Genomic DNA, 21,719 nt, shown 5'->3' on the forward strand with positions numbered 1-21,719 from the left:
TTGAATTAATGATATCATTAATTGATTTAATGATATCAACAATTCGAAATCTTGATATAAACAATTGATTTAATGATATCATCAAATAATTAAAGATATCATTAAATATTGAATAAAAAGTAAAACGGCTTGCCATACGCGCGGAGCGCGGGAAAAATTTTTGTTATTTTTTTTGGGCAAGTCGTTACAGCCCCCAAATCAAATTTGGCTCCTACGCCCATGACTACACACATAGACAGTTTTGAGGCTGTTCATCCTGGAACGCCATTTTCATGCTCACTGATATGATGTGATATCTGCTGTTTGCTTTACAAATTCGAACAGGCGCGTAGCGAGGAATTTGCCAAGGGAGGGGCGAAGCCTGTAGGCAAACTATCTAAGCGTAGCGCCACTATGAGTTGGCGCGAAGAGTACAAGAAAATTTTGGCCGAAAATGCCTCCCAGATCGCTGGAAATGGCACTACCCATGACCATTTGTTGGCGCGAAGCGTACAAGCAAATTATGGCCGAAAATGCCTCCCAGATCGCTGGAAATGACACTTCCCAGGCCTTGTAAGTTGCATCTAAGCATTTTTTTTTTGAAAATTCTAGCGATATCATAAAAAAATATGCTCAAGGAGGGGGGGGGCGGTCGCCCCTTCCAGAAATGCGTCATGTTCCCCGACGACACGGTCGAGTTCGAGACCAGCCACAGTTGGTTTCATAGCACAATTCAACAATAATGTTTAAGGCGTATATATAAAAAATACGCTTTATGATAGACCATATATAGTATATATATAGATACATTAGTGAGAGAGGAAAAATGGAAACGTAAAAAATGGACGTGTCGGTGTAATGTGAGGCGCACGACCCTTCCGAAATTCATGATCCGACACTGGCTACCCTGTGCATATAATAGGGATCAGCACTGTAATGATGTCACTGTTCCTCTTTCTCGTCCCGGTGTCTTGGCGTTTTTCTTTTACTCCCTCCTTTTCTCTTTCTTTTCCCTTTCTTCCTCTCCTCCTCCTCCTCTTTTTCCCCTCTTTTTTTCCCTTTTTTCTTCTCTTTTTTTCTCTCCTCTCTTTCTTACCCGGGGGGCACGCGCCCCCAACAACCCCCCTGGATACGCGCCTGTATATATATATATATATATAATATATATATAATATATATATAATATATATATATTTGAATAAGGACAAGTAAGTCCGGTTAGTATGTATTCACTTTTATTGTTGCTACTTTAAGTTTCACGGGTGTAGTCCCCAATCATCAGGCGAGTGACATTGAGCATGACAGAAGCATACAGTACAAATGGAATGCAGAACCAGTTAGCAAACGGATACTGAAAGAGGCATACTATTAATGGGAGGTGTAAACATGCATAGGGAGCACCACTGCCATACACTAAGCAACGAGTAGGAATTTTCTTGAGCGCCTGCAAGTGGAAATTAATTCCAGGCGCTTGTTGAGCGTTACCTGGCCTGGTGTACACATAATAAATACTCACAAAGGCAGAGATTACATCTTTTGGTTATGTTACTGTAGGTTCTAGCTTTTAAAAAAAAAAAATCCCATTTTGTTAAAAGGTATAGTTTGGTCCTTTAGGAACCAAATATATTTACTAAGGGGGGCGGTAGCGTTTTGTTTGTCGCTGAATGAGGTTTTGTGGTTCCTCCAGCGGTTTTTTAAAAGGGTTTTCCGTCAGGCTAAAGTACAGAGTTTGGGGAGGGGACAGTTGCTGGTATATGACGCCACTGGTCAGGCACATATAGGGACAGGGCAGGTGCTTTTGTCTCTACAATTACAGCTGTTGGCAGGTTTGTAAATATATTGCATTTTTGCATGTTTTCTGATAAGAGTGAATGCCCTCTACAGAGTAGCTTTGGTAAAAAACTTTACAAAGAATATTCCAAATGTGTCATATTGCAATCTGAAGTCTACAAATAAGATCATAACAGTAAAGTTTATGAGTTGCATTGCCATGATGACATCACAAACTATCATGGGGGCAGCCACCATTTCTGTACTGGGGGTGGGGGTGGGGGGGCTGTTGATATGTTGCAAAATGTTGGTAAAGTGGAGAGTGATTAGATGCAAAAGATGGTGCTATATTTTACAACGTTTTGAAACATTGTTGGAGAATTTTCAACTGGTTAGGTTGTACCACATGTTCATATTGTATATTTATGTACTGTACACTGGGATAAAGCCACCCCCCCCCCAAGAAGTATATGTGGTTGCACCCCTACAGACCATACACATTACATTGCACATTCATGTCTGACAAATTCTTGAAATGGCCGATAAAGTTACTGCATACCAACCAAATGAAGAGTTGGAAAGAAGATATTTTAGACGAGGATTTCGACCAGAAGTTTGAAATATTTCGGTATCAACTGAAGAGTGTCAAAACGTCTGACAACCAGAATGTAACCCTTTAAAGTATCGGATAGTCACTTCAGTTCCCAACCATGCATTCATATTTTGCTTAAATACTATTACTACAGAACTTGCTGACTCTAAGCTTGACTTAAACGTCACCCTTATAAACAAATCCACACCTACTCTGATACCAAGCTCCTGTTACCAAGACAATTTGCCGTCGTGACAAATGGGACAGGCTTACTCCAGCAACTTCAGGTCATCGGGACAACAAGGAGACAAGTTTTAAATTAAAGATTGAAAGCATGAATGCTATGGAGTAAAACCAATGAAGTAAACCTAGAGACTGGAGGATGGGGGGACCAAAGATGTTGACTTCACTGGGAAAGGGGGGTGAGGAGGGGGGAAACCCCAGACCTGGCACGACAATACATCATTCTGAGAGCGATGTGATCTTCCACGAAAACGTTGTCCCTCTACCAAATATTGTTTTGCCTCTGTGATTATTTTCCTATCTCATTGTGTGGGATACAGATGATCTTGAGCTAGGAGCAGTTTCAGTATATTCTGGGCTTTGGCGATCTGCGTGCTTCCGACGATCACCTGGAAAATGACAAATCAATGATAAGAAAGAACGAAGATGGGTTATTTCTTTTTCGAAGCATTGTTTGTATTCTTTCCATAAAGGTTTGTTTTCATGTGATTTTGAAAAAGATATCACCCATGGTTGTACACTTCCCATTACCAGTGTCATCGGTCGGTTAGATCTCGATGTGCGTACAAACAGTGAGCTTCTCTGACAGAGAGAAATGTACGTGAACAGAATAACTGGAGGCTAACTAGAACAATCATCTCATATCAGTATATAAGCTAAGGAGACCCTGGTTTGTGTTTTATTGAGGTCCTTGATTCTAATCCTGCATTAACCACTAATTCCTGCTATCAGTTATACTTCAAACTGGCTTATCTTTGATACTAAGGAAAATAGCTGTAAACTTAAACAGCTTATCTTAAAGAGCCTATACGGGTAGGCAGAACAATACATTCCTAACAGACCTTGATGTTTCCCAACTAGCAGGACTATGACGAAAAAGCATATCACAAAATTGTCTTTTTTTATCGGTATTCATTAACTTCACTAACAAATGCAACTTTTCTAAACGGGGTCTGTAGAGTTGTTATCTTTTATGTGTGTAACGGTCAAGTATTGTCATATCCTTTAAGCACAAATACACACATTACACAAATACCAACAAGCCAAGAGGTTCAGTGATTCCTTGCCATACTTCTTATGAGAACATGTGTACTGATCCATCAGAAACTTTTCGTGAGCAACTGTGTTTGGTCTGGTCTCGACCTTTAGTTTGTGGTAAGTACTGTCTTTATATGACAGCAAAGTTAGATTGCTTTGGGTGAAAATATTTCTGACCTACTTAACAGTATTAAAATCCTTCTCTACTGCAATACAACATGTAACTATTATTTGCTGCAGATAGTCTTCAAATCCTGGTTGGAATTGTACATGTGCAATGATAATGCAATGTATGTTATGCATTTGAACAAAAAAGAATCAGCTTTTATTAATATCATTTATGAGGTACCAGCAATAAATCACTAACATGCAAGTTAGGAAGACAATATCATGGGTACATTAGCCTTGAAGCTTTACTCTAATGAACACCAGGTGTAGCTATTTCAGGGTATAGCAAGAAATGTCAGGGTATAACAATAAACACCAAACTTAAAGCGATATTTCCGTGGCAGACAAAGCGTCTCTTTATATGCAAAAACAAAACAAAAAAAACTTCCACACTCCATCTCAGATTATCTTGTCTCTAACTCAAGGTATGGTTGATTGAATGCAAACTATTTAAAACCATCAATTCTTCCCAGCAATTGATCACAATGGGTGACCTATGATGTCATAATCACAAATATGTGACCTATGATGTCATAATCACAAATATGTGACCTATGATGTCATAATCACAAATATGTGACCTATGATGTCATAATCACAAATATGTGACCTTTGATGATGTTATACTAATCACAAACGTTCTTCAAAGGCTTTAATTTTCCTATTACAAATCCTTTTGTTGATTTATCCTTGAAAACCTGATATATTTGCAGCTGTTAAGGTTCTACTGTATTTAGAATTTCATCAAAGTGCAACTTTTTTTTGTTATGTAGAATAGGTGAGTCAATCAAAATCATTTTCAGCTGAATTGCTGTGATGACATCAGACATTCAGCTGTTGCCAGATGCATTCACAAAATAAAATCAAATTTGAAAATAATAATTTATATCTTCTCGATGCAAAGTGCTATAATGGTGTGATTTCAGCCAAGACATTTCCAGCATTTATACTAAACGGGTTAACTTCAGCCACCGGAATATCCTCTTAGAGGAGGGGGAACTGAAGTCCTCAATAGATTACATAATACTGTTTACAGGATGTGAAAACACGCTTTACCTTCATCGCTTTTTGCATCTCTGAGAATTTATCACCATTTACCATGTTTTTAAAATCTTGTTCCTCTCAGCTTTATACATCGCTATGTTCATAATTTTTCGAAAGTCACTTCAGTACTACATTCCCGAGTGTTTTCATGTTGGATGTGGAACATTTATAATTTAGGACGAAAATTCTTTTTCTCAAGGCAAGCGACTTTTCTTTGGTTACAAGTTACGTTTAAAGCATTCCGTATAAATTTTTTGTAACAAAGAGAAGAAGTTGGAAGCAAAGCTCCCTACTCAGTCTAAATTTCGATTGAAATTCAAATTTACATTCGTAGTTGAAAAGGTTCTTCAGACGAGGAAGTTCCGTGTCAGGATCGCATATTTGCTGTTTGGAAACTGCATTTAAGAATTGTAACGTTTCAGTTAATGAACTGATTCTAGCTAATCTTTATAATCGTTCTTCTCATATCTTGTTTAAACATGGAAATGGAATTCTATATTTGTTTGTGTGTTTGTTTGTTCTCTGTTGATACAAAAACTCCAACATGAAATTAAATTCAGATAGGAAAAAAACCCAAAAACTTTCAAGTTTTTTATACCTGGATGTGCCTCACGCCCAACAGAAGTATATGTAACAAGCTACTCCTATAACTGCCAACACTCATACTGTTTACTGCCCTTATTCTACCACTGATAATGACAGAGGGAAAATAAATAGAAATGCACTTCTCTTTTTTGGTGAAAACCATAAATATCTCGTCAACTATTTCATCAAATCATTCATGATGATATCCACTCACATTTTAACTGACACTGTATTCATAAATGCCCTGAAGGGAGGTCCTTATATTGATCTGAATGGTCAAATCACATCAAATGTCTTCAGAACATTTTTCAGATCATTCTCATTATCTCTGCTTCCCCGTGTTGCTGCCCCCCTCTCACCCTCCATATCATGCAAATACCCTCCAAAAACAGAACTCAATAGGAGTGAAAAATATTATGAACAACAAAAGGAAAAATTGAGATGACATGGGGTAGAATTTTGTAAGAAGAACGAGGGTAGGCAACAGCTGCTCCTCAAAGTGAATCATGAAACAAAAAGAGTTGAAAAGAGGAAAAAGGGATGAAATCTAACTGTACTGCAGAAAAGGACAGTTTTACAGTGTACAAGAGCAGTAAAAAAAAATATTAAAAAAACATGAAATATAGCAATGTGGTCAGGGTCATTGAATGGGTCTCATATTTCACATGTTGTTCCAATCCAAAGTTTTTCTTGGGTAGCAGTGGATTTAATCTCAAACAATGGAGTTTTATTGTAACTGGCCATCCTGATTCAAAAGTTTAAATATAGTGTTATTATTTTCGAGATCGTAGTTCATACCTGTGTCTTGGAAGACTTGGCGTTTACGGCTTCCTTGATCAGTTTAACCTCTGAGAGTGTCACACCCCCGATGACAAAGAGAATCAACAGTGGGTTATCACTCGGGCGTGGCTTAGAGACATTCATAAAGAGCCTATCGAAGATGAATGACAGAGAACACACACACAAATAAAACAATGATAATATGTTTAAATCAATACACCCATGGTAATCAATGACTCATTCATCACCACCGTACTATCTCTATGAGTAAACCTTGCTCTTTCAAATCTTTTACATACGAACTTTGCCCCGTTCAAACAGGATCAAGACTAACACAACGTTGTTACACGTGACTGCAATCCAATCTTTTCTTTATCATTTGGAATTGTGTATGTTTAAGCAATAAAGCATTCAGTGAGTCAGGTCCGAAATGACAGTGAGAAATCAATCATGTTTGATAGAAGGTGTGTCAAGGTTGTAAATAAACCTAAAACATGCTCAACTTAAAACCTTGTTAGCTTAACCTTTCACACACATATAATAAACATATTTGAGATGCAATTGGCTCTTCACAGAGAAGCGTGACGCTTGTTTTGCTGAAAATCTGTCCCTTAAAATACATTTGCCAGTAGTATGTACTATATAACAAGGGAATCTAACAAGGTTAAATTTGCAATTATGTTACATTTATGAGATGCTGATGAGATTTCTGTACATTTTACAACAAAACAAATCTTTTCTATAACTGGCTGGCTGAGTAAAATTAGTTCAGCAAGATATTTATATACTTTTTTCATCTTTCATAGTAGTCACTGTTTTGTAATCAGGTGACAGTAGAACATTCAACTTGTTTAAAACTTACGACGTAGATGCAGTGGTGCTAGAAACAAGACGATGTAATGTTCGCTAAGCAAACTTTCACATAAACTAATGAAGAAATATATATGAACAAAGTTTAGTTTCATTGATTGATTGATCTATTTCTTATTTTGCTTTGACTATATTCATTCCTTTTATTACTGTGTATGTATCTTATAATTTGTAATGTGTAATTTGACTATAGTCCCATGTAAAGTGCTTTGAGATATTCTTTAAAGTACATAAGGTGGCATACTCCTATTAGAGTCTATATCCATCTGCTCGATTGTTCTCCTTCAGGAAAAGTGCCAAAAAGCAGCGGGAGAACATCTTTTGTGACCTGTTATCAATCATGATCTAGTTTTTTGTGGCTTGCATGTTGACAAGCATGAATGGAAGTACATATGGTGAGAAAATTGGGTCAATTGAGGCAATTTTAGACCCCTTTAGGCCTCCCAGGAGCAGCCTAGGAAAATTGTTTACCACTGAGTGAAGAGGTTTGTTTACAAGTGACGAAAACTTCCGGCTCGGATAGCAAAATATCTACACGGTCATGATACGGAAAATTGATGGTGCCATGAAAGGCCAACTTGTCAGCTATCCGGTGATGGGTAGCTTTTAGCTAGTGTAAACTTCTATCTAGACTTAGAGACCACATTACTTTTGTGATTTAGTGTGTAAGTCAATGGGGCTTTTAATGGGCGTATGCTACCATAAGTACATAAATATATCATTTTTATTATTATTATTATTAAGTCATTCTAGAGTTCTAACACTCCAAAAAAATACCTTCAAGTATGACAAATGTCCAGACGGCATTAGTATACAAGACATAAATGACTTATCTAATAAGTTTCTACAACCATTTCATGCATCTCAACAGATTTAAGGGTGTCAGGACTCAGGTCAGGACACAGGAAAATAATTGCACTCTCAAATTTCATTATGAATATTATGACAATGAGAATGCATTAATCTTTATCTCATATTTACCTACACCCCTTAAAATTGACCCCAGGTACCCTGAAGCTGTAGCCCACTTGACCTCCCCTTCCCCCTCCCCGACTCTCATCAGGCCTAAGTAACTCTCAATTAACATGACACTTTGAACATTAGTCATGATTGACCCTGCCATTCCGTTACATGGGTCAATTAAATATGGTTTCATGTACCTAGCAAATATCAAGCTTGGAGGTGTTCATTATTTCTGTTTTAATAATGGCAGGCTGTTGTTGTCATGGGAACAAGACGGCTAAACAACATGGTGAATCCTTCCTTCCACTGAAGGAACAGAATAATGAAATGATAAGAACAGGGACTCATCTCGTCAGTCATATGTATCAAATTTCATTGACGTTACTTTAACTTATCCTTCATGAAAGTGCACTACAAATTTTCATTGTAATATTTTTGTACAATATTTCATATATTTTTATTTCTTGTTGGCCATTCTTGGTTATTTGAGCATAGAACTGATCATGCAGACTAAACATTGATCATATGTTATTAAAATCATTTCAAAGTGTTAACCTCACCTAAATCCTGTCTTCAACAAATCTCTGAGTCCAGTGGACTTGAATTCCAAATCCACCAGTTCTGGCTTGTTTGGGTCAAAGGTCAAGTTGATCAGCTGTTGGAGAAGAGGAGAGTACGACGCAGGCCTTGTGCCTGATCCTGTATCCAGAATGGAACTGTAAATTGGAAGCAAGAGCATGGAAAAAACAAGATACAAATAACCTCTGGGAAGAAAAACCCCAAAACGATTTGATAAGATACTATAGAATGATCTCAGCATATTAAGAATTAAAATTTAAAAGGGATATTCCGGTGGCTGAAAGTTAATTGCTTGATAAATCTTGCTGGATATTTTCTGCATGTGTTTACTTTTATCTTACATGTATGTATATTGTTTCTGCTGGTGTTTTTACCTTTTCATTCAACTTTTCTGTGTTTTGTAGACTTATTTTTAAACTGTATTTTGTTTGTAACTTTAATATTTGATATTTTATGTGTTTAACCAGTAGCACTGATCACTGTTGAGCAAGCTGCTAAAATTATGAAATGCTAGTCCTGCTCACCACATTCTCTTGATTTAATAATACCAGCCTTTTTATGAATAAAGTGCACAAATACCTCAACTCTTGTAGGTTGCTCCGACTCGTTGACAAACCCTGGAGTCTGGATATAATTTCATCTGCGACAGCTTCAAGACCTTCCTGAGCATCGCTTGTAACTGAAGAGATATGTGCAAAATGATTGATAATTAATTCTAAACATATTCGTTAACAAAGACATAATTGCAACCTGAATGTATCGTAGAAACCACAAATATCAATCGAGCACCGGCCCATCTCTGCCACCCCACCCCTTCCTCGTTAAGGTTGTAAATTTTTGTTTAAGACATATTCATAATTGCTTTAATACATATATTCATGTAAGATGCGTTTTTGTAAGAAACTATCCTCTTAGGGAACATTTGTCAAGTGTGAATAATAATAAAGATAATTTATTCACATAAAAGAGATAATTTAATTGGCACTTGACACAATTTGCTCCAGTGTTAATCATTTTTGGTTGACAATATTTCAGAGAAGACTGAAAGCATTGAAGTAAAAGAGCATCCAATTCTTGTTTGTCTTGTTTCAATTAACCACATTTAACAACATAATCTCACCTAGCTCGTTAATTATATTTGATGTTTTAAAATCTCTTCTGAGTAATCCGACCATTTTATTCTTGAGGTCTTCTTTATGTGCTTGAGTCCATGTCAGCTGGTCACCGGTTAATGATACCACAAAACACCACAGCAGTAAAATCTCTTCCACCGTTAAACTTGGCCTTTGAAAGAATGATAGGAGTAAATAATTTATTCAAGGGTCAAAATGTTAATTACCAAATGTTGTCCACAGAGATGGAATCAAAGAACCTTTAATATAACATGACTATTGGTACAGACTATTGCAAATGTTGGAAAAAACTTTCAACTTAGCTCGAAAGTTAAATTGGTTCATCGTTAATAAGAGAACGAAATATCAATTTCATTCTGAATGTTCTTCGAAAAAATTCAGAATTTTTTAGCTAACATGTTTAACTAGTCCAATGTTTTCGTAGGTGGTAGGTAGTGGGATCAAATGTGGTCGAACTTCAAACAGAACACTGCATATATATACTTTCCTGACAAGAAGAGGAGGTTAGGGGGAGCCAGGGAGGGGGATACAAAACAACACATGGTTCCATGGGTCAAGTTGGGGCCACTGGAAATTATTGCTGCACATTATATGATTATAAAGGGAATTTATCCCAACTCCCTAGTAGAAGGATTGAATTTTGAGATTTCAACTAAAAAATCATCACTCTTACTTCTCTTTGTTCAGTTCTTCTGTCATTAAGTTATGCATGTGGTTCCAAACGACATCGTTGGCATCCTCTCCTAACTTCTGAATCAGCAGCTTCTCCTTGGAGGCAAGATCATCTTGATGAGCAAATTGTTGGTGTGAGAGGGTTTGAACACAAGCTGTTGATAATTGTACTATTGCACTGTGTTTTGCTAGGACGTCTTGATTATTTCTGAGGAAATAAAAATGGGTTTTGCTTAGCCGAAGTAAACAGTTCGACCAAAAGACCGTACACCTTGCCGAAAAATATAGCATAAATGTCAAATGACAACATGATATGTCCATGTATATTGCGAGGGCATGTCCACACAGCTATGAATGATTCAAACCCTAAACCTAATGATTGTGGGGTGGACACTCGAAAGGCTACATTCACACTTTTACCTTTTTGCTTTTAAAGGACATGTAAATCATATTTCTAGATCCCTACTAAATCATCCGAACATATCTGCAAAACTACTTTAACAAACCTACATTGCACGAAAATAATTGCTACTTTCACGCATAACAAAAGACATCATGTTACCTGAACAGCTTCAGTTTTGCGTTCAGCGAATCTGCTGTCACCCTTCCAATTTTAGTAACCGATGCATCCATTGGTAGCTTTGCCTTTGAAATGGTCTCGACCAGCTGACGGTTAACTGCTATCAATGCATCGGTCTGCTTTCTGGAGGTGATCATTGTCGACAGGAGTTCTCTTGACGATGCAACTTTGGGGTGAGCGAGACATCCAGGCGGTAGAATCTTTAAGTTGGAGCCACTGTGTATAAAATAAGTGACAACCACTATGTAGTTCAACCAAGTCACTTAATTTTGAGGGAAATTAAGGGTTCTTTTAGCACTTCGAGTAAGGATATATCATGTATGTATGTATGTATTTTAGATCCTCCTGCAAGCAGGAACCTGCGAAGAAGCCTCATTGGCTTATCAAAGCCGCAAGCTGACCGAACTCAGTCTCTTAGCTTCACATTTAAAGTCCATGATTATGAATTGTCAATTGTTAACAATTCTGTAACTGGAGGACATACATTAATCTTGGAGTGACTCGAACTCAGGACCTTATGATTGAAAGGCTACAAGAAAGGCAACATGTATAACAAGGCTAGAAATATTCAATCAAATGTGAAATATCACAGGAAGATATATCATGTATTTGAATATATTGTTAATTCATTAGGGCTGACATGAGATCAGATATATTGTTTCCCCATTATTTTCTAACAAAGTAGAGGTCAACTCAATTTTGTTACTTTACAAGGGAGAATTCAGCGGGGGAATCATTTAGTTCATCAAACAATCTAAATATTATACTTCAACAGAGAAATATAATATAGTTTAGAGAATACTTTATCAAGTATCGCATTGCAAAATGCTATACCATATGGGCAAGTTGCTATACAAGAAGAAAAAAAATGTACGGCAGTTATGTACACAGGAACCACAATGTTTTATAAGAGACAAAATTAACAGACTTCAATACAGCTACACAAAATGCAAACAGGAAAATATTTCCTGTATTTGACTAGGCAAGGTTCCTGCCACCATTTCTGATCCTAACCATGAAAATTACAATAAGTATGAACCTGCCCAGATTTAATACTAAAATGAAAACATTATTCTCTGTTTCTATAAACTTTCATATCTGTTCAACACAAAAGGCATATCAGTTGATCAAAGACTGTAAGGAACAAAAACTTAGAATGAAATTAATAAATAGTGTCTGCAGGTGATAAGCAGGTGATACTAATGGTTTAAATAGAAGTAATAGAGTCCAGCAGCATGAGCGTATTTATAAACGTTTGAAAGTGAAATGTTATTGGTGTAAAATGGTAATTACCATAAAATAAACTTGAGAAGATTTTTAACATACCATTTAACATATCTGTGAGAAGATTTGTAACACTAAATATACCTGTGAGAAGATTTCTTTTTTTTTACATTCGACATACCTGTGAGAAGAAAAGAAGTTGGACATGTCCAAGGCAACATCAGCTTTGTGACCAGGTAGTGAGGGCAGCAAAGCAAAAACCTTGTCTAAGAAGCTATCATGGTGATGACCTGTTGTTGCAGTTAAATCCAAGGTGCGATCGACTATGAGCAGGCTGGCTTTCTGTTTTGCAGCCTAAGAGCAGAAACCAATACATAAGATTGATGATGGATGCATCCATTCCACGTTCTCTCACTCCCTTCCCCTCCCATCCCCCCTCCCCCCTCCCATTCCATGAGAACAAAGAAGACAGGTGCAAATTTGAGTTGACCAAAATTGTTGTTAATAAAACTTGGTACCTTTCTTCCCTTGATGGAAAATATTGAGTAAGAGCAAAGAGAAGAACCTTCTGACTCCATTTCTAAAACTATTGTCATCAGAAATTATTAAAATCATATTCTGGTATTAGATAATATATGAGACTCTTGCATGATAAGGAAAATTACATTAATAGTCCAGACTGCCAGCTGAAACCCACCGCATGTTATCAATTCTAGTTTGAATTGATTGGAGGTGACTTTATCAATGGCAATTTAACTAAACCCTGTTATTCCAAAACTACTACAGGTGGCCTGTGATGTGTCAGCATGACACATCATTCTACACATACTTTTCTTGCCTTCTTAATCTCTCTGTGAATTCTATGTGTACTCTTCATTGTTTGCTGATTAAAACTTACTGACTGAAGACCCAAAAATTTGTGTATCACTTTGAATCAATTAACAACACATATATCAACATGAACCCTTTTGGAATGTTCATATGAATTGATCCATGACAAGAATACCTCATCTGTATGTCATACATACGTACCTTCCTCCTTGCTTTAGCAGACTGTAAGCCCGCCAGTTCTGTGGCTACAATTCGACTGGTTGCACCCAAACAATACACTTCCTCATTGACTTCTAGTTCTTCACACAAGCTACTCAACGTTGATACCAGTTTCTGAGAAGAACGACAGATAAAATTCTCTTAATCTGACATTTAATTGTCTTATCTTTTGCTGTCATTATGTCAATTGTCTTTTCCTTGTTATCATCATGTCAATTGATGGAAATTTGCTTTCCAGACAGTTTCTCATTCTGTATCGTACCAAATCTTATCCACGGCACCTTTTGCAAAAATGTTCTCTCCGAAACCAAGGAAACTTACACAACACCAATAAAATTGACACCAATAATATTACTTTAGCACTCAATTGATTTCTTATTAATTTTCTTTTCATATCAGGAAATCTATCTATATATTTCTGCCAAACAAGATTGGGCAGACAATGAAAATCTTAGAGATTTAACTTACCTTGATGATGATTTGTCTGTTCTCTGGTAAGAGGTCAAGGGTTAAATCATCTATAGTTAATGCATCCTTCTTCTCTGACTGCAAACATTGGTAACAAGAGTATGTAATGTATCCATGTTAGTTGTCAAAAAAAAGAAGAGATAAAAGACAAATGAAAGAGAATATTTGAGAAGGAAGAGGAATGTGAGAAAGGGTGTGAGCTGCAAGCCTAGTACTCAAGCTCGTCCTCGAAGCTGAGTCCTGTACTTATCACTAGATTAATTTTATTATATGTGCATTGAGAATGCTAAGAAAAGGTACTAGATAAAAACTCAGAACCACTTGCAAAAGTCACATGCAGCCTCGCTACTTGATTTGGAATTCAGGTATGAACGGGCAAAATGAAATTTTTTGATGGCGTAAGTCTAAACCAGAAATTTCAGAACCACTGTTGTGCAAGAAAGGTTGCTCAATCACATACTCTGTTACAATACTTTGAAATACAATCAGGTCTGTCTGATACCAAACACTCAAACTAACCTGAAGTATCTAGTTTCATTCACTACTTACTTTACGTACATAACAATTTTTCACTTTCAACTTGCTTTACTCCAATTGACTACTGCACTATTACATAATAACTCTAAGAAGTACAGTACTTCATCTTGGCCAGAAAGTTGCAAGTAGCCTGTAAGTGCCATTAATTATTTGACAAGTAGAAGACTTCCTCGAGGTATGAAAAATCTACCTTGACCTCAGCGTGCTCTTCTTTATAACTTGGATGAGTCATAAGAAATGATGATAAGTATGCCAAAAGCGGCAAGCTGTTTTGAAGTTTAAGTCCACACTTTCTACATTCGACTAGTTTCAAGGAAAACCCTTTCGTTTAATACCAGTTTGCCTTCCCTTAATTTTCATCTGGCTAAGAATATAATAACACTGCCAGACTTTCTCTCTACATACTCAATCAGCCATTACACTTACTGTATAGAATCACGATTTCATATCTATTTTTAGAAAATATAGAAATTTTATACTCCACCTTTGTTATAGTTTTCGACAACCTTGGCACATCACTGGTAAGGAATGGCCAAAATTCAGAAAACGCTGGAGCAAGGAACAAGGATGAACATACACTGGCAAACGAAAGTGGGATGTGAACAACTTCTGCATGGCAACCCTGAAAAAGGAAATATAGTGCAATTGAAATAAATGCTAAACTATAATAAACTAGAACTATAATTGCTTCTAAAATGTAGCCTATGTTGATTACAGGTTAGAGGTAAGAGGAAACTTTAACACCAACATTGAGAATTTAAATTAACTTTCTCAGACAAACATTCCTTAAAGGTATACTGTATTGACCCCAAATATGCAAGATATTCAAATATGGTCACCTTTGGTCAAAATTCTTAAACTGTTTTTATTACAACCGTCGAGGAAATTTTCCTCAATGGGATATTCAGTCATCTTATGTGTTCCTTGAAAATGCCTGAGAACAATTTGGAGATTAAACCCCTCCAGGAAAGTACCTTTTGAAAATTTTCAAGCAATTATAGTTTTGGGGCCTATACTGACTACCTTTAATGAATACAATGCACTATGCAGACCATGGAAAACAATCACGTCTTGTGACGATCCAAGAATTTCACCTCTCACGCAGCAATACGAATGCCCCCGGCAGTCCCTCTTGATCATTACCTCAGGATCTCAAGACCAACGAAATAGAACCGAGGTCCCCTTCCATTACTCTATGTGTGTCATACAATTTCAATGGATCCTCTCTCTTCTTTTTAAACTTGAAAAGTCTTTGCCAAAGAAGGCAAAGTCAAAGGAAATGGTTTTGTAGTTAATTTAAATCTGAGGAAATAACACATCACAAGTGTTAAAAGTAATTAACACACCTCTTGGTTCATCCACGCTACAAGTTTTGCTTCAACCTCCTTAAAGAAGTCATTGCCTTCTCCCGGTTCTGTGGATTGAGGAACATCAGTAGCTGTGCTGGTGAGATGTTGATGGAGTGACTGAGATACAGAAGTGATGACAACACAAGTCTTGAAATTGCTGTTGCTGATGATGTCATGGATTATCTGCTCACATGTGTCCAATAAGAGGTCATTAACAATGAAAACTGCTCTCTTATCAGTTTCATCACCATTCTGTAAATACAGTATAATAGGTGGAAGAGATATTATATTGTGGTTGAATTTGTTGGTATACATCTGTGATCCGACTGATCCATTATTTCAAATGTATTCTAAAAATGCCATATCCCCACTTAAAAATGCAGGGCTAAGACAAATATCTTTTTCTGCCATAAACTATCACTCATCTGTTATTTCTGCTTTACATGATGCACATAACACAGTTGCATTAGCCTAGAACTTAGAAGTGAAAAGTGAACATCGGGTCCTTCTAAAGTGGGGATCCAAGTCTCTTATTCACCAGTTGCATTGTTCTATTTTTGATTAGGGCCAGTTTACAGCAAGACATTGTTTTTCTGCTCAAATCATTTTAAGAACGATAAACTTCGCATCCCTTACGGTTCTAAATTATTTTATTAAAAATAGTTTTTCACAATTGCAGTGGACAGAATGTTTTGGTCACAGGGACAACTTTGTTGCTACAATTAAAATACATCTAATAAATAAATGGAACAATCCACCCAGATAATCCAAAGTGGATATCTGCTCCTTTAAAACTAAACATTCCCAATAACAGGCAAGAAACTAACACATTGTACAATTCCACAATTGAGAAAACTCAATTGTGGCATAGGGGTCTAGGCTTGTACTAATTAGACAATGTGGTGCACATGCTGTAATTTTGTTCCTATCAGTATCACAGACTTTGTGACAAAGGCTTCAGTAGCTACAGTAGTATATTAGGCCCTTCGGTGCTTGCAGTAGTGATACCCTTTCTCTGCTCAATTGTAGTGGCAATTTCCCCTCTATTTTTGTTCATCAATCATTCATTTATGCATTTATTTCCAGCAAGTAAGTACTTTAAGTTGATAAAGTCTAGTAATACATATTTAAACAATTGATATTTACATGTTTACAGGCTACTGTTATCGTAGTGTACCTTTATTGTATTGAAAGGAGAAAACATAATGTTTTCCCTACCTTTCTCTCAATATTAGTGGCAAACAACAAAATGAAATCAATGGGTATATATATACAAAGAAGACATAAATAAAGGCATTTACACACAAACATTTAGCGGTAACTGCACTAAGTTTAAACATAAGCAGTTAAAACTCACTTCAAAAGAGGAGAACTCCTTCAAGTTTCTTGCCCCTGCTTCAAATAGTTTATTTGCGCCTAAACTCCAATGAACGACCTCGGCACTAGCACTATCTATGAACACGATAGCATCGTAAACGTATGTAAGTATACTGTGCGAAATGTTCAGTATTGATGCTGAAATATTTTCTGCGTTAGACATAATTTTTAGTTAATTATGCATATGCCGAAATTGACCATACATTGTTGAAGTGATCAGACTTTCAGAATTGACGATCGTATAACTTGGAAATAATGAGTTTAGGAATACGTGTCTGGTTCAACCACACGACATATTTCGATGTACTAGTTTTGCTATGTTTTGGATCGGACAGTGCAGTGTGAACAAGTAGCGCCACCTGTAGTTCTTTTGGCGTTCCATAGAACATTGAACGTAGTTGTCTTTTTAGCTGGTCTGAAGCTAGCATACAATAAGAGCAGACACTAAGCGCCATCAGTATACATGACTGGTCACTGTGGTTAGTAGAGCCCTAAGATATTGTGTACTGTGTACTCTGTAGTACCCTTGGAGTGAATTCTTTCAGATATTTTTCCTGCAGTGTTATGTCGTACAGTGACAGATATTCACTACAGAATTAATCTGCAATTGTTTCCCTTCTGTGACATTAAATGCGTTCCGCGTAAGAAGGTGGTGAGAAACATGTCGTTAGGTGTCACTCAGTTTGATGTCGAACAAGGGAACTTGTGACTGCACAATGAGTTACTGAAATAATGTCCGTTTTTGGGGTCGTTCTGAGATATTAGTACAATTACCGGCAGAAAATAATAACTTTGATCGTTCTGTGACACTACATCAGTGACACATAGTTACTTAGAAACGAAATGGTTATTTTGAGTCATACAATTTGATGCCGCAGAAAGACATGTTACTGCATAATGATATACTGAAATAATGTCCGTTTTTGCGTTCAACATATGAGTACCTACAGGCAGTTTTAAGAAAAGTCACTCAAGATATAGAGCTGGGCACGAAAGACGAACCGCTAAATTGATGTGCTTTCAGCCCTAATCACGTTTAATCAAGACTGCCATTCATTCAGTGAAGTCTTTCAGGTTTAGGAGCTGTCTGTACCACAAATGTAGACGTTACTATATACTGTGATTCTATCGACTAGTTATGGGCACGGCCTAATTGCTGTCACTCTAGACTGAAACACTCAACATTTAGACACAGCCGATCGAATCTAGCACACAAGCGGAAATGGCTAAGCCGGAGGAGGACCTAAGCTGGGAGGATATCCAGAAATCTTTAGTTTCTGCTTCCCAGTCCAGCTTTACTCAATCGGATTTACCTCCTCTGATCGATGTTATCACAAGAAGGTAATGGTTTCACAATAATGAGAACATCTGGCCTGAGTTAGACCTAGACTACGTAGAATAATCACCAGGCCTAACCTTGGTCTTATGTTGTAAGCCTAACTGGGCCTAGAATAGTGATGTCTAACGTTAGGCCTATGTCAGGCTATGGCTATACTGCTTACTCATAACATTATAGTATGGCCTAGCCTAGGTCTAGCCTACACTATGTCTAACTTATGGATGGCAGTAGCAAAGCTGTATTAACGCAAAACATCCAATTCAAAGTTTGTTGCATTGAAATTGTGCAAACCGTATGCAATTCCGACAGATTGCTTAGACTATACATTACAGTGTGCACATGTACTAAAACTTTAAAAGTAATCAAACATGGTTGATCTTTCTCAGTGGGAGTAGTAACAAATTTTCATCAAATATTACACTTAAGCACATCAAATTAGAAGGAAAATTCACCAAATGATGAAATAACTGAAGAAAACACATGAAATATTTTGTACACTTCATTAATTCAAAACTTTTTGTAACTGGAAATGGAGAACAATGGTATTTATTTTTTACAAACACTTGGACCAGGTAGTAACAGCTTGGACTAATTAGTACTTTTCAATCAGTCCCCAAGGTTCTTGGGTACCTGTTCCATCATTAGTTTCTGGAGCTGAACCAGTCTGTTAAGGTTTTTTTGTGTGTTGAAATTAAAAGGATGCAGTAGATATGCTTTAACTATACTTTTCACATAGGCCTGTATGCTTAAGACCATCATATTATCTTTGCATTAAGTCTAAGGGATATCATTTCAAGGCTAAATGAAAATACTTTAGTAAACAGTATGGGAATTACAGTATAGTGGAAGAAGGACTAGAGTCAACTATTACTTTCAAATAGTTGACTCCAGTTAAAACTCCAGTTGAAAGTTAAAACTTAAATCCTGGAATATTGTGGAATAATTTTTTGCCCAGGGAGCTTGGTCTATAGTTTCATTTAAAGACGGCAGTGAATAACTTAAGTATTTATATTTTACTATATAAGCTTTCAATTTTGGAAAATCACTAGTATGCCTGCACAAAAGCATGGGATGAGAACCTAGTACAGAAGGACTTAGTGTAGTCCCTATGTATTTGCTGTAACTCTTTTTCCTGGATAGTATCAGTGTGCAAACTTGCTACACAAACGTTTCAAATGGTACACTGGATGCATAAAGAGGCTGCAAAATGTAACAGCCTGATAATACTGGATGTACAACTTTCAGAGTGAGTCTACATGCAGGCATACAGGAAGTGCTCTTACTAACAAAAAGTAATGGAGACACATTTAGAGTTCTTCAACAGTTTGTTATTCAGTCAGCAAATGTTGTGACTTTTGTTGTTCATGAATTTGCCATAGTAATGCAGTATGCAGTAAAATAAAATACCATACAGTGATATGCTTTTGTCTTTATGTTGTTCATTTTGCTCTAGTAATATTAAGGTTACACAGTTTTCTCATCATAAGAACGTGTTCACTTAGCTGTTCTTATGACTTTTTTATATCTCAACTTCATATTCACAAACTCTTGCTAAAACTGAAAATGTGTTTACATTATAATTATATAAAATCATCCTGCTTTATTGTGTACATGGTTTTGTGTTGTATATATCTTTAACTGGAAGTTTTAAGTTTTCTCTGAAAACTTCACAACTAATGGATTCTTTCTCTTATTGTTTGGTCACAGGAAATCAGAAATACTTAGCCATGAAGACAAATACGAAAATTTCTTTTCCTGCTTTGTGGCCTTATCAGCCCATTACATTGCAGACAACTCATCAAAAAGTAAGTCACCTCTGAAACAGTGTTTTGTCAGTTAACTTCAACCTTTACACCATATACTACAGGACTAAGTTTTAGGAAATTTTTGTTACTGTTTGGTCGTCCCAACAACAACTTTGGTTGTGAGAAAAATATCACAAAATATGAAAGAACAACCAATACATACACTGTAGGAGAGCTACGTAGCCGGTTTAATGAACAGAAAACCATCTTTGAGACAATAATTCAACCACTAGTTTTGCTTTAATTCAGTATCTTCAAGGTGATGGATGGTGGTATCAATGTAATCATGGTACCTTTGTGGGAGGAGGAGTGGGGGGGTATTACAGTGCACCTTAATTTGATGTAAACAACTTCGGCTGTTGTGAGGCAGACATCCACTCAGGTAGAATGTGGTCGTCTCGTACGACTTGATGACTGTTAAAAACTTAGCCCTGTACAGTATATATTGCTAGAGTCTAGAGATGTGTAGCTGGTACTGGCACAGGCCTAGAATTTAAGCCGTTGGCTAAATAGAATGCCAGTTCATACAAAATTTACTAGCTATAGTCAAACTTCCTGGCATTTATCACAAATTAAATACGAAAGCAACATGTGTCTGTACTGGCAGAAAAATGCCAACTTTTTTTTGTTGTCTACTGGGAAACAGTGAAATCGCCTGGCATTAAGCTAGTAAGTAGTCAGAAGTTTGAGGCCGAATGGCATGAAGCACATTTAATGACATGACAAAGATAAACACAGTACAAGACTATGATAGAGACAAAAGATGACAAGACAAGACAAACTTATATGTGTGTCTGATATGAAAGTTTGAAAAAAAAATCATCCATTTGAAGAATCATGGTTTCCCCTGATATATACTCGTGGAAGTATAATTCCTGAAGTTGCATTTTGCAAGGTTTTTCATGTAGAGTTTGGAAAAATTGTGACTAATTTATATGGCTATCAATCATCTTCAGTTCCCAGAGCTCTGGTTGGCAAGGTTTCGACAGCTTGTAAAACACTAATGGAGTTCTCTCTGGATCGAATGCTCAAGTACAAGCAAGCCTGTTCAGCATCTCAGGTAAGTCTAATAGGAAACAAGTGTAAGGTAACCATGTCAGACAGAAAGACGCTGAGAGGACTGCAGGATGCTGCAGCCAGGCTATGTAGGATGTAATCCTTCAAATGTGCACTGTAGTTTCACACAATCAACACTGCCAGTCTGAGTAGATAAATTGATTCATCCTAGCTGAGCAGGATTTTGCATTGTTGCATAAAGCTACTACTTAAAAGCTAGCATTTAAAATCATATATCACACTTTATATTTTTTATTTCACAGAGAAACTTAATGTCCATTGTGGAAGGTCTTTGTGTTGGGTCCAGCCAGCTTCAGAGGTCAAATGTTGTTACCTTCACAGCCCTCATCAAGAAAGCAAAATGTCCATTTGGGAATAAAAAGAAAACGGCCAGTGAAGGTGAGTTGTTCTTTGGAAAATACAGTCTTGTAGAATACTTTGTTGCAGAAAAGAAATTTTGAGAAAAGTAACATTTAGAATTGATTTTGATCAATTATTTGTTGCTTCTAGATACTGAA

The 21,719-nt window shown here is 36.7% G+C and overlaps 2 protein-coding genes across 4 annotated transcripts in view; one reads left to right on the forward strand and one right to left on the reverse strand.

Annotated features, from left to right (window-relative positions):
- Positions 1-1,624: 1,624 nt before the first annotated feature.
- Positions 1,625-17,389, reverse strand: LOC139964135 (sec1 family domain-containing protein 2-like). The gene is made up of 13 exons (XM_071965505.1): positions 16,982-17,389; positions 15,622-15,876; positions 14,760-14,897; positions 13,739-13,816; positions 13,253-13,384; positions 12,402-12,574; positions 10,979-11,212; positions 10,418-10,624; positions 9,732-9,895; positions 9,191-9,290; positions 8,593-8,748; positions 6,218-6,350; positions 1,625-2,973 (listed from the first exon to the last, which is right to left on the reverse strand). The coding sequence occupies exons 1-13, from the start codon at positions 17,162-17,164 to the stop codon at positions 2,887-2,889; spliced, it is 2,040 nt and encodes a 679-aa protein (XP_071821606.1). The 5' UTR covers positions 17,165-17,389; the 3' UTR covers positions 1,625-2,886.
- Positions 17,390-17,992: 603 nt separating this feature from the next.
- The window catches only part of LOC139964134 (E3 ubiquitin-protein ligase UBR4-like), an 82,504-nt gene continuing 78,777 nt past the window's right edge, over positions 17,993-21,719 (forward strand). For all 3 annotated transcript variants that reach the window (XM_071965502.1, XM_071965503.1, XM_071965504.1), the window contains exons 1-4: positions 17,993-18,342; positions 20,048-20,145; positions 21,102-21,205; positions 21,465-21,600. In XM_071965502.1, coding sequence (XP_071821603.1) covers positions 18,224-18,342; positions 20,048-20,145; positions 21,102-21,205; positions 21,465-21,600 — 457 coding nt within the window. In that variant the 5' untranslated portion in view covers positions 17,993-18,223. The remainder of the gene's footprint in view (positions 18,343-20,047; positions 20,146-21,101; positions 21,206-21,464; positions 21,601-21,719) is intronic.

Source organism: Apostichopus japonicus, chromosome 22 (assembly GCF_037975245.1).
Source record: "Apostichopus japonicus isolate 1M-3 chromosome 22, ASM3797524v1, whole genome shotgun sequence".
Taxonomy (NCBI): domain Eukaryota; kingdom Metazoa; phylum Echinodermata; class Holothuroidea; order Aspidochirotida; family Stichopodidae; genus Apostichopus; species Apostichopus japonicus.